Below are 14303 nucleotides of genomic sequence, written 5' to 3' on the forward strand. Positions count from 1 at the left end.
TTGGGTTTGGAGAGACTACGAACTAGATTGTCCTTTATTGTTCTTGATCTCCTCCAACTTGTTGATACTCTCGTTGGTAGAATAATGTGGAGGTCTTGATCCATTCTTAGGACATTCCAATGCTTCTGGAGGATGCTGTTAATTTCCTTCCAGTGTGCATTGAATGTCCCAACAAATCTGACAGTTTCTTCTCTCTTCTTTCTTTGTTTAGGTTGGAGGAGACTTTCTCTGGGGATTGCTTCTACTTCTTTAGTCGCACGTCCTATTAGTCTGTTACTGTAGCCTCGTTTCCTAAACCGGACCTGCATTTCTTTTTCCCTGATTTGATAAATATCAGGGTTTGAGCAGTTTCTTTTAATTCTCATGAGTTCACCCTTAGGTATTGCTCTGACCGTAGAGGGTAGAGTAGACTGTTAGTCGCGGTCTTTTTTCGGTAAAGATCGGTTGATACAGTGCCTTCATCATCAATTCTGATGGTCAGATCTAAGAAATTGATTTCTCTGGCACATCTCTGAGGTTAGTCTTAGATCCATGTCATTGGTGTTCAGGATCTGAAGAAATTCTTTAAGGGTCTTCTGCTCCCCCTCCCACAAAAACAAAATATCATCAATATATCTGAAATATATGAGGATATTATCAGTATATTTCTCCATGACTTCCGTGAATATTATTTCCTTCTCCCACCACCCCAGGTAGAGGTTAGCATAGCTAGGGGCACAAGCCGTCCCCATAGCTGTCCCTCGTACATGGAGGTAGTTGGATTCGTTGCACATGAAAAAATTCCTGGTCAAAATGAATTCCAGAAGTTCTAATAGAAATTCATTGAAATCAGTGTGCACTCCCATGTCCAGAAAGAATCTTGTTGCCTGTACACCTCTTTGATGATTTATACTAGTGTACAGGCTTTCTACATCGCATGACACCAGCCAGACCCCCGGATTGACTGTCATGTTCTGGAGTTTATTTAACATGTCCATGGTGTCTCGTGTATAAGATGGTAAGGCAGTTACGTGTGTTCTGAGATACAGATGGAGCAGGGCTTATTATTGCTGGCGGAGCGCCAGGACCGTGTCCCTGGCGATCCGCCAGCAATCTGGCGCTCTGGCTGAATGAGACGCTCGTGCGTCTCCCACGCACGAGCGTCTCAATAGCCGGGCGGCGAGGCGGCGCGGCGGGTGCAGTCCTGCCCGTCTCCAGCTTCAGGGAGACGGGCAGGGCTGCGGGGGGCTGCGGGGGGGCGGTGTGGACCGGCGGGGACCCGGGGAAGCCGGCGGGGACCCGGGCAAAAGCTCCGTCGGAACGGGACGCGCGTGCACCTCGTGCACGCGCGTCCCCTTCCGACATACAGATGGCGCGGGGCGGGGGATGGCGGGTGGCGAGTCCTCCGCCATCCCCAGCAAAGACAAGCCCTGCGCTATCTGTATTGGTCCACATATATGCTTGCCTTTTCTGTCAGGCTTCCCATTCCTGACAGTATGGGTCTGCCTGGAGGCTGTTTTTCATTTTTGTGGACTTTTGGAAGCAAGTACATGGTGGGAGTCACAGGTTTGTCTACTTTTAGGAAGTCATAGTCTTTCTTGCAGATGATATTGTTATTGCGTGTCGTTTGTATGATGGTGTTATATTGTGCAGTAAAAGTAAGGCTGGGATTGAAAACCAGTTTCTTATAGCATTTGGTATCGCTTAATTTTTTATTGAGTTCTTCAATGTACATTTCCCTAGGCCATAATACTATATTTCCGCCCTTGTCGGACTGTTTCACTATAACATCATCCCATTTTGAAATTTCTCGCAGAGCCAGTCTCTCCTTTTTGCTTACATTCTCTTTGTGATGTTTCTTCATTTTAAGGAGAGTGTCAAGATCTTTAGATACTAATTCTTGGTATATTTGCACTGCTGGGCATATTTGGTTATCAGGAAAAAAGAGGGATTTTTTCATTATTTTTGTTGCATCATAGGGTGCTGGTGGTATTGTTGGTGGGGTGATTTCTCCATTTTCTAACTCTTCTAAGATCTGTAGGGCGACAAGATCTTGATTGTCCAGGTCATTTTTAGATCTTTAGATATTAATCAAAATTATTAATACTCTGTAATAACATTATTTAAATTACCCGAAACCAGGGTTTTCTACAAGGAGAAAAACAAATATCCAATGTAAACTCAGGACCCCTCAGTAGCCTGAAAATCACAAAGGATATTATTTGTGGTGACCACCGAGATCCACTATAACTAAGAAACACTAATCCAAGTGCCCATCTGCTCTGATATAATCTTGAGCTTTCTCTCCGGAGTACTAGACCATACATATAACCAACTACTTGTGAAAGGTGGAATAATGTCTAACTTTAATTTAACGAAAGACTTAGCAGACCGACGTGATAAGCTAAAGAATGATATAGATTCATTATTTTCAAATAGAACTGATCATATGGAAATGTCTGGTGGAAGCTGGTCAGATGACATCTTTGCATTAAAGACTGCTCTCATGAAGCAAAGTAAAACTAGCTGGAATAGGAGCACTTTTGACAGGAAAAATAATTTAATACCAAGAGGGCTTAGACCCAGAGTCTTCCCAGCTTTTGATCTTGCCAATGAAGATCTGAAGAAGGAATGGGAGATGGCCCTTCTAAACTGTTCTAAAGACCTTATTAAAATTCTCATGAAGCATGACGACATTATCCTCACACAATTAACACAAGAAATCGCACAATTAGGAGAGAAGCTAAAAGGCTTTGAAAACAATGAGACTTTCCCAAAAAGGTACAAGAAGTACCGCAAAGAAATAAAGGATTTCGAAAATGAAATCATAGAAAGGAAACTTCGAAAATTCCAACGAGATAAAACTGACTTTTCAACAAATAGAGTCTTTCGTTGGAATATAAAACCACAAACTAGAAAAAGAACCAACACTCTACATTTCAGCACATTGGATATGGAATCCTCGGAGGGAGACATTTCAGAAACCTCATCACTGAGGAAAAATTACAGAAAGGCTTTTTTAGGCCAGGATCGGAGGGAGCTAAACCCAGACCCCGGAGAAAGATCAGGAGGGGGAAAGGGGGGTCAAAGAAGAAAAAGAGAGACCCTGGACTGGAGAGGGGAACAGAGAGAGAGGAGGAGATTTCGGGAATAAACAGCATCAATAATGGGAAGTCTGGGGAGGATAATGACTCACTACGGGTTATCAATCTGGCGAATAAAGAATTAACAAGAGAACAGGAGAATATCCTGAGCAGAGGTCTGTCACTTTCATTAACATCTGACCTTGACAGATTTAATCTGGAAAAGGACCTACAGCTCTTCTCAAGAAAGATCCTACTTAAAAAATTCTTTAGCAAAACCAGCCAAGAGAGACCTGAAAGATCTAATGACGATGAAAATGACCTGGACAATCAAGATCTTGTCGCCCTACAGATCTTAGAAGAGTTAGAAAATGGAGAAATCACCCCACCAACAATACCACCAGCACCCTATGATGCAACAAAAATAAAGAAAAAATCCCTCTTTTTTCCTGATAACCAAATATGCCCAGCAGTGCAAATATACCAAGAATTAGTATCTAAAGATCTTGACACTCTCCTTAAAATGAAGAAACATCACAGAGAGAATGTAAGCAAAAAGGAGAGACTGGCTCTGCGAGAAATTTCAAAATGGGATGATGTTATAGTGAAACAGTCCGACAAGGGCGGAAATATAGTATTATGGCCTAGGGAAATGTACATTGAAGAACTCAATAAAAAATTAAGCGATACCAAATGCTATAAGAAACTGGTTTTCAATCCCAGCCATACTTTTACTGCACAATATAACACCATCATACAAACGACACGCAATTACAATATCATCTGCAAGAAAGACTATGACTTCCTAAAAGTAGACAAACCTGTGACTCCCACCATGTACTTGCTTCCAAAAGTCCACAAAAATGAAAAAAAGCCTCCAGGCAGACCCATACTGTCAGGAATGGGAAGCCTGACAGAAAAGGCAAGCATATATGTGGACCAATATCTCAGAACACACGTAACTGCCTTACCATCTTATACACGAGAAACCATGGACATGTTAAATAAACTCCAGAACATGACAGTCAATCCGGGGGTCTGGCTGGTGTCATGGGATGTAGAAAGCCTGTACACTATTATAAATCATCAAAGAGGTGTACAGGCAACAAGATTCTTTCTGGACATGGGAGTGCACACTGATTTCAAAGAATTTCTATTAGAACTTCTGGAATTCATTTTGACCAGGGATTTTTTCGTGTGCAACGAATCCAACTACCTCCATGTACGAGGGACAGCTATGGGGACGTCTTGTGCCCCTAGCTATGCTAACCTCTACCTGGGGTGGTGGGAGAAGGAAATAATATTCACAGAAGTCATGGAGAAATATACTGATAATATCCTCATATATTTCAGATATATTGATGATATTTTGTTTTTGTGGGAGGAAGAGCAGAAGACCCTTAAAGAATTTCTTCAGATCCTGAACACCAATGACATGGATCTAAGACTAACCTCAGAGATGAGCCAGAGAGAAATCAATTTCTTAGATCTGACCATCAGAATTGATGATGAAGGCACTGTATCAACCGATCTTTACCGAAAAAAGACTGCGACAAACAGTCTACTCCATTCTGACAGTTCACACCTACCCTCTACGGTCAGAGCAATACCTAAGGGTGAACTCATGAGAATTAAAAGAAACTGTTCAAACCCTGATATTTATCAAATCAGGGAAAAAGAAATGCAGGTCCGGTTTAGGAAACGAGGCTACAGTAACAGACTAATAGGACGTGCGACTAAAGAAGTAGAAGCAATCCCCAGAGAAAGTCTCCTCCAACCTAAACAAAGAAAGAAGAGAGAAGAAACTGTCAGATTTGTTGGGACATTCAATGCACACTGGAAGGAAATTAACAGCATCCTCCAGAAGCATTGGAATGTCCTAAGAATGGATCAAGACCTCCACAATATTCTACCAACGAGAGTATCAACAAGTTGGAGGAGATCAAGAACAATAAAGGACAATCTAGTTCGTAGTCATCTCTCCAAACCCAATGATCCAAGAGTTCTTAAAAAAGGTTCTAAAAGTTGTGGACATGGCAAAGCGTGCAAGTATATGGTCCCACGAGAATCCATTACAGACAAATATAACAAGCAATGGATAATTCAAAGCCTTATTACCTGCACAACGATCGGCACTGTATACCATCTTGAATGCCCATGTGGCATGATCTATGTGGGAAAGACATCGAGACCTCTGAAAGTTTGAATTCTAGAACACATAGGAATGATACGCAATGCCCAGAGGGATTCACTGAGATTCAAAACACTAACCACAGTAGCCAAGCATTTTCTAAAATATCATAATGGAGATCCCGCTGGTCTGAAAGCATTTGGTATCAAGCATATTAAACTGGGAATAAGAGGAGGAGATTTAGACAAAAAACTCCTCTAATTTGAGACCAAAATAATTTTTTTCCTTGATAGCCTCTTTCCGAAAGGATTAAAAGAGGCCAATAGCTATATTTTGTTCCTGTGAACATCTGGCTATCTGAGGGATACCTGTTTCTTATTACATCTCAGATGGTAATAATCCCAGAACCTTTTACCATCAGGTCACCTATGACTTAAATCAGGACATGGATTGTGTCATACCAATTGAAGACCCCTCTAGGATGTACTCACGGCTAATTATGACAATAAGAAACGATTCAACTCTGTTTTTGTGTCAGTTATCAATAGCAAGGATAGTATATATTGATATCTATCCTCTCTACCTTTGCGACACCCAAGCCATTGCATTTGAGACTTACTTTGAATATACATGACTATATATGTCACAATAGGTTTAACCAATTGAACCTATTGTCACAATAGGTTCAACAATTGACAGAAAGGATATATATGTTGACATCCAATATTATCACCTAAAACCCCTCCTTCCCTTTCCTTTGCGATACCCAAGCCATTCTACCTCAGGCTTACAGCAATAGGTCTAGATACTTACCTTCAACTCACACTGTAAATAGCAACAGGTCCAGATACTTACCTTTCAACTCTCACTGTAAAAAGATACCCACCGCCCAATATCGAAATCCAGTAGAAAAGAGAAGATGATCCCATGTTATTTCAGCAAACTTCTTTTGTCCATAAAAATTATATTAACCAATGAAGAAAATGGAGAACACCTTCACAATAAGTGGACCAATGGACCACTGGAGAACACCCTCAGAATAAATTTATACCAATAAAATATATACCTCCTCTGACTCAGAATTTTATGAGTAATATAACTGGAACAATTTACCTCCCCCTACACAAGTTTATTTTTCAGCACAGATTTATCACATCTTGAGGACAGTGTTCCTCCTTCATTCATTATCACAAGTTTTACACCATCACTTTATCCTCACCTTATATCCAATATTTGGATTAATAATTTTTCCCCAAATATTATCACATCAATCCACTTTGACTGTGATTTGTCTTGATCAATTAATATCCCCAACACCAATTCATCACAGTAATTCACACCAATTGGTTTATTTTACTCCTCATCTCTATTTCCATCTTTTTCTCCAAAAAACTCTTTTTACACATTAAATCACCAACTTAATCTCCACTACCTCTTTAATCACCATGACACTAATGTTTCCTATACAAAGGCAGATTTATTTATTTATTTTGAAAGCCAATGTATACACAAATATATCCCACTTTATTACACTAGATACAAACCAAATATCTTATATAATAATTTGTATGATCTCTGAAACGGCCCAGTGAGATTTGAACATTTATTTATCAGGATAATAATGAATTCCACTTTACAACCTTCTATGACAACAAGACTAATCCAAACAGAATAGATCAGCACATATTGTTTAATGATTCGTTACCAATGCAATTAATATGTTGCTAATCTCATAAAAATACATATAGCAAGAACGTACTATACTTACAATAGAGGTATGGATAATGAATAACAATCACATATAACTAGAAGTTTTTATTGAATAACAATCCACCACCAATAACAGACCTTCCGTATAAGATGTAAATAAGACATACCTAAAAGGAAAACTCGAATATAACAAACAAAAAAGCAATTTGATGACATATAATTCATTGAGTTATTCGATATGCTCAATACAGGGCCGGGGTTGACTTTTGGATATACCCTATATTTCCGGGTTGAGCAAAGGAAAGCCAGTGATTGGTGCACCCATATCACCTGACACAGATAGACGAGGGGTCAGGTGACCGACCACGTGAGCAAGCCCAGACATACATGGGCGCAGAAATATGACACGGCACTAGCTAATGACAGAGCGCCGATCACGTGACGCACCACAGGGATGACGGCGCCGATCACGTGACGCGCCGCAATGGCATCTGGGAGGACGGCGCCGATCACGTGACACAACAGAGAGGATTGTGGGCAGAATTTGCCGATCACGTGACGCGCCGCCCTGCATCATGGGAGAGGTAGTCACAAATTAATGACACATACTCTAAGCCAGTGGTCCCCAAACTGTGTGCCGTGGCTCCCTGGGGTGCCTCGGGACACTTGCAGGGGTGCCACGGCTTGGTGGTCCAGGACCAACTCAAATTATTAATGGTTAATTATTTAGGAGCAAAACCAGTGCTGGTGGCTGCCAATCATAGAATGTGTACAAACAGAAGCAAATCATGCCCTTTACCACATAACTGCCGCTAAGAATCGCATATAAACCCAATCGAATTAATTTTTTTTGGACCTAGGGGTGCCGTGAAAAAAATTCTGATTCTCTAGGGTGCCGTGAATCAAAAAAGATTGGGAACCTCTGCTCTAAGCAATCAGCGACGCTTAGAGAAACCTGACCTCCCCCTAAATACCAATGAAAGCCTAAGATAGGCTGACAGAGATATCAATCAGGGGAATACAAGGGTCTGACATAATACAATGTCACATGACTAAGAATAACACGTCTGATTGGTGGCCTGATATCAATAAATATCTCCTGCAAAGGACACCCTGGTTGGCCTTGGTTAGATCTACACTGAAATGTCAATTAGCAGAAATAATCTTCAAATGTGTTTAGTTATTTAGAATTTGCCCATGTGTGTTACACTGAATAATCAAGATTCTCATGCTATGTTCCTGATATGAGCAGCAGAGGGCACCCTTGCCTGTAAAAGTATTTAAACTAGCACTGAGCTGGGTTTCCCTAGATCTGTTCACATAACAATTGATAGGTGGCAGCAATAGAGGCAACATTGCCAGAATTAGTAAGACCACCCGGTCCCCGATTTAGGTGACTGTATGCAATTGTCAATACCTGAACATAGCATTCAGAAGTCCACCAATACACCCAATTGTTCATGTATATAATATACTGATCAGGAAGCAATCCAATGTTATGTTCTTTCTGTAAATAACAGATGATAAAGCATTTAATCAGACATACAGCCGGAACTATCTTTATTGTATTTGTAAAATACCTACCAGATAATTACAATAAGTATACCAGAATCATTAAGACCACCTGGAGTCGGGAGGGGATGTGGTGCCAGGTGCCGGGTGCGGCGAGTGCTGCTGGCTGACCTAGCCGGGCATGTGATAACAAATAGCAGCAGCGGGGACGGGACGCGCAGTGGCGGCTATTTGCTTTTTAAAATACCTGTCAAATGACCGGCCGTTCTCTGATTGGCTGAGAGAGCTCTCAGCCAATCAGAGAACGGCCGGTCATTTAATTACAATAAGTATACCAGAATCATTAAGACCACCTGGTTTCAAACCCAGGTGACTGCACTTCATCTGGTGGCATTTGAACATAACACAGGGGATAATTATACACCTATTCCTGGGCCTTGTATATGAAAATGCCCATGACCCCCCTAGCGGACCAGCAGAGGGTAAAATAAGAGTATCAGTGATAAAACAATAAAACACATTTTTCACACAAAACATAAGAACCATTATTGTCAGAGGTATTTATACAATAAAAACATCTTCTGGACAATAAATTATTATTTTTTCTCTACACATTGAAGACCTGCTCAATTAAGAAAATTGTCATTTTTTAGTTCAAGATCTTTTTAGGATTACTTTTTTCCTTAATTCTTTGTCACTAAAAACACCATCTGTGTGTGTATATGTTTGTACGTGTGATTTGAACCTCTTTAATTTCACTGCGGCTTCCCATCATGTCATATAATGGGACCTTTTAAAAATATGACCCATTAAAAGTTAAATTTTATGTAATCATTCTTTGTTCAAGTGTGCTCCCTAAATAACAGTCCTTTTCTCTTCCTGTTCATGGCTGCAGAAAGTCCAGGGTGGCTGGGCAGCCAAGTAACAGCAAATTACCATCACTTGACTGCTACTGCTATACAGATGCCCAGAGGGGGAATTACCATTGTTGCAGCATGTGCAGTGCACTGGCCCCTGAGGAATAAGGGGCCCACTACTACCCCTGTCACTGATTGTCTTTCCCTGTCACACTGCCTCTCCCTGTCACCCTCTGCCTCTCCCTGTCACCCACTGCCATGCTGTGTCTTGTGAGCTTAGGTTGGGGTGGAGGGGGACCCAAAAATTATTTTTGCACCTGGGCTCACTACCCACAAGTTCCACCACTGCAGATGCCAACAGCTATGGGCTGGGAAGAAGTGTTACGGGTATCAATCATTTGCTCCACCCCTTTAGTGCTGAGTAAGGTTTTATTTTTTTTTCCATTGCTTCTGTGGGGGTGGGGTCATACCTTTCCCAGTTTGGCCACAACATCTAGTACATGGTTTCTCACTGCTGTTGATGGCCCTGGGGCCCTTCACGATAAAATAATACTCTGCCAGGGTCTGCAAAATGCATTGATTCAGTTCCCTTACAGTCCCTGCATTATCACTAATGTCCTCTTTCCTGCTCCTAGGCACCAACATTGATTTTGATCACTGCACTTTTACTGGGAATGAGTCAAAACCGCTGTGTGTGGAGCTGGATAGTGACAACCATCCTAGATTCCCGGAATGGATCACAATCCCCCTGGTCGCTGTCTACATGTTCTCCTCCAACATCCTGCTGGTTAACCTGCTGACTGCCTTGTTTGGGTGAGTAATGACCTGGTAAAGCTTTAGGACCAGAGTGCAGTATAATACCATACCATGTAATATTGCCAGATCATCCAAATAAAACCAGACAATGGGCCACATTTATCAAAGAATATTTGCGGCTAAATCCCAGAGTTAGCCGCAAATATTAAGTATCCCCCGAATGTACCAAAGGGGGACCGCAGCAGGAATCTCTGATCCCTGCTGAGATCCCTCCTGGACCGCCGCCGGCTGCATCCTCCATAGGTTTCTATGGGTGGTGTAAAACTGCCCGATGTATTAACATAAGGCAGCCCGGCTTTGCATCCCTGGGTTATCGCCATTCTGAGATGGTGATAGCCCATTGTAGCCTGTGGCTACGGGATCGCAGTACCCCGGCGGTAGTGCAGTCAGTGGGGTCAAGTGTGGGGGGTCAGCACTAACCATGCATGCGCAGACCCCCCAGCTCTTTTTCATGGCCCTTTCCCTGCGCCTCCAGCATCATAGATCCCGCCCTTAGGATCATATATTACAATGCGATCCTTGGCAGTAACATTCCGTCCAGATCGCATTTACAATGTGATCCACTATAAATGGGCCCCTTGATAACATATGCACTATGGGCCTAATTCAGATCTGATCGGAGGACAAATTTGTTCTCAAAATGGGTACGCTGCACTGCAGGTGGGGCAGATGTAAAATGTGCAGAGTTAGATTTGGGTGAGTTATATTGTTTCTGTGCACTGTAATTACTGTATGATTTATTTTTAAACTACAAGTTTGAACACACCTCACTAATATCTATAGGGACATACACATATTGAGATTTGTGCTTAACTTTTGTGCTAAGCGATTTAGGGTAGGAGATTTCCCTTGAACTTCCCGGTGTCTAGATCGCCCATACACATGTTGAGAATTGTGCTAAGCAAAACAAAAAAAGGGTTACTTTAAAAAGTAGATACAGGACGGGGTGGAGGCATAGACAGACGGATGTGGGTAATGATGGCGGCACTAACTGACAGATGGAAAAACAGAGTACAATATGGGGACATAGATGGACAGACAGAGAGGCAAAGCTGCTTCTTGTACATTAATCCACAGGCGGCTCTGGCAGTGTACGGCTGACGGACGAGCACTGATTGTGCTCCTACTGTACCTCAGTCACCCCTTGACAGAGCCACTTCCGGATTCCTGTACATGAAGCGGATATGCCTCTCGCCTCCCTAGGCCCAATTATATAGAAAAAAGGGTACTATAGGATGATTTTGCCCTATTGTGTCCAAAATGCCTTGAGCTTCTCCGTCACCTGGTGCCCCAGCAGCGTGTTTCAATACATGTGCTGCCCTACATCACTACACTACATTACATCCCCCTACATGCTGCACTCCACCACACTACATCTCCCTACACACTGGACTACACCACACTCCCCCTAGACACTGCACTGCACTACACCACATCACCCTACATCACCCTACATGCTGCACTACACTACATCCACCCTAAAAGCTGCACTTTAGCACTACACTGTACTACAATACTCACAATAATGTCTTTGAACATAGGCTGCTGGGGTTTAACTCCCTTACCACTTGCTGGAGCCCTGTGTGCTCATACAGGAAACATCAGTGAGATGTCAGAATAGTGTAACAAAACAGATGCTGATTGACCGTTTAGGGACTGCTGTGAATGACTGGATCGGCACTGCAAGGAAGGCAGATCAGGGCACCCGGAGGAGGGCATGGTGAGGCATGGAGCTGGAGGTAGACCCAAGGACCATGCACTCAGAGCCGGCCTTAGGCATAGGCAAACTAGGCAATTGCCTAGGGCATTTGGAATGCATAGGGGCATCAGCAGCTTCTGCTGATTAAAATGATATGCAGCATGCCTATATTCTGTGTGTGAGTGAGGCTGTATCTGCATATGAAATAGTGTATTCATGGAAATCACTGTAACATAGCATTCCGTATGCAGGTACAGCCACAGTCGCACACAGAATATATTCATGCCATATATCATTTTAATCATCGGAAGCTCCTTGTGTGTCCTGGTCACATAACAATGCAAATTAGATGACATTTCTGCAAAAAAAGGCACCCAACGTTAGCAGAACTGGCCAGGAGCGGCATGGCCTATTGAGGCAAGATGTATGAGGAAACATCTGTATCCAAGCAGAGGCAGAGGTCACAGTGTTAGCGGCTGTGCGAGTGCTGTCTGTGGGTGGGTTGGTTGTGCAATAGTGTTCAGCATATGTGTAAGGGGCATTATGTGTGTCATGTATAAATGCATTAATAATGTGCGACATGTGTAACAGGCATTATGTGTATCATGTGTATAAGGGCATTAATAATGTGCAACATATGTGTAATGGGCATTATGTGTGTCATGTGTATAATGGCATTAATAATGTGCAACATACAGTATGTGTAATGGGCATTATGATGTGTCATTATGTGTATGAAGGGCATTAATAAAGGTTGGCATAATGTGTAAGGAGCATTATGGTTATAAGGACATTAATAATGTGTGTTATGTGTAAGGGGCATTACTGTGTGGTATTATTAGGGGTGCCGAGAGAAAGGAGTAGGGGGTACAAATTACCCAGGCCAAAGTCTGATGGAAGGGCCCAGTGGGGGCCCCGGGCCCCCTCCCCTTAAGTGACAGCAGCAGCTGCAGCTCTTCTCTTCTGCCCAGCACACACTGCTTTGTGCTGGGTTGCAGTGTGGCCATGGAGGTGCTTAAAATACAATATTTTCTCAGGATTTTTTTCTAAGGATATAATGTGAATAAAGTGAGGAGTAATGTATTAGGTAAAGTGGTACTACTGTGTGATGTAACGTGAATAAGAGACACCATCACGGGGGGCGTGGCCTGGACGCTGAGCTGAGTGGAAGCAAGTGAGCAGAGCTCCTCAGCATTAACCCTACAATCCCTAACTCGGGTCCCCCTACCTTACCCCAGACACCCCACGCTACCTGTTACTGCCTGCGGCGAAGAGAGGAGTGGAGCTGCGGAGCCACGGGACTCTCAGTGAGCCCTTGCGGGTTGCGGCCTATCTCCCGGTGTGAAGCCGGGACCTCGAGTGTCGGGAGCACGGAGGGTGCCGTATCGGAGGCGACGCTGCGGCCGGGAGGCGCCGGACAGGGCAGAGGCTCGCCCTCGGGGAGTACAGCTGCTGGCTTGAGCTGCCGGACCAAGGAGACCCGGCCTGCGCAGCTGCCGCGAGGAGGACACAGCGGGGACAAGAGGCAGGACCCTTATAGGCTGAAGTGGCGGCCATCTTGGAAGTGGAGACCCAGCGCCATCAGCCGCACAGACCGCATCCCACCCTTGCTGCGGCACTGGAAGCGCACTTGAGCTGTGCCGGCCCCCGGACATAAGAAGGAGGGCGACACCCAGCTGCTAGGCAGCAGAGACACGGCATACTACACCCGCGGCTTGAGGGAGGAGGAGACCTGCACCATTGAGGCCTGTGAAAGTCCGGGGGTGCCCAGGAGGTCTGCTGGTGACAGAGATCGGTGGCTGTCTGGTCAGATACTGGGGAGGAATAGAGGAGCCGGAGCACAGGGGAGGGCATTGCATACTATATTATTGTTGTGGCCTCTGCTGCTGGAGCTGACCTGTGGCACTAGGGGGCCTTGGTCCCATCAACTGGCAGTTTATGGTCTGCTGCCTGCCCCTGGGATCTGGAGGACACTATACGGCTGACCCCCCCCCCCACTATTGTAGCCCCCCTAGCACTCCTTTCTACAACCGGGACTCCCTAGAGCGACCCTCTGGCAATCAAGAAGTGTAAAGTTATATATCCTTTGCTAGCAGGGATGGGTGCTTGCATATGATTCTCTCCTCTCGCTCACCCCACGTATCTTAATGCTCTTCAACGGAACACTGTATGTCTAATAATTGAAGTAATGCTACATGTCTGACCAAACCTGCTTCCCCTCCTCGCATTAATATCTGATTGGGTTTGGCTTTCTATACAGCGTTTATCTGGCCGGTATGCCTTCCAAGAGGAGCAAAATCTCCAAATCAGTGTCTCAGGTTCCCTTTTTCAAACCGAACCCCAGGAACTCAAGTGGCGGGTCAGAGGTCAACATCACGCCCTCCCGGCACTCTGTGCCTAATCCCCCTCCCTGTGACCCTTCTCCCTCTCATGATATCACGCCGGGACCCCCAGCACGTTCGGAGATCCCTGACGATGCGGCTCTAATGGTGGGTACTCTGAAGATACTGCTCACC

General features: G+C 44.0%; 1 protein-coding gene across 1 annotated transcript in view; it reads left to right on the forward strand.

Annotated features, from left to right (window-relative positions):
• LOC146021315 (transient receptor potential cation channel subfamily M member 8-like) overlaps positions 1-14303 on the forward strand; it is a gene marked incomplete at its 5' end in the record, with an annotated part of 560542 nt that overhangs the window by 460327 nt on the left and 85912 nt on the right. The window contains one exon of the mRNA XM_083155109.1: positions 9908-10085. Coding sequence (XP_083011235.1) covers positions 9908-10085 — 178 coding nt within the window. The remainder of the gene's footprint in view (positions 1-9907; positions 10086-14303) is intronic.

The sequence above is a fragment of the Crinia signifera genome, chromosome 7, assembly GCF_055691185.1.
Source record: "Crinia signifera chromosome 7, ASM5569118v1, whole genome shotgun sequence".
Lineage (NCBI taxonomy): Eukaryota > Metazoa > Chordata > Amphibia > Anura > Myobatrachidae > Crinia > Crinia signifera.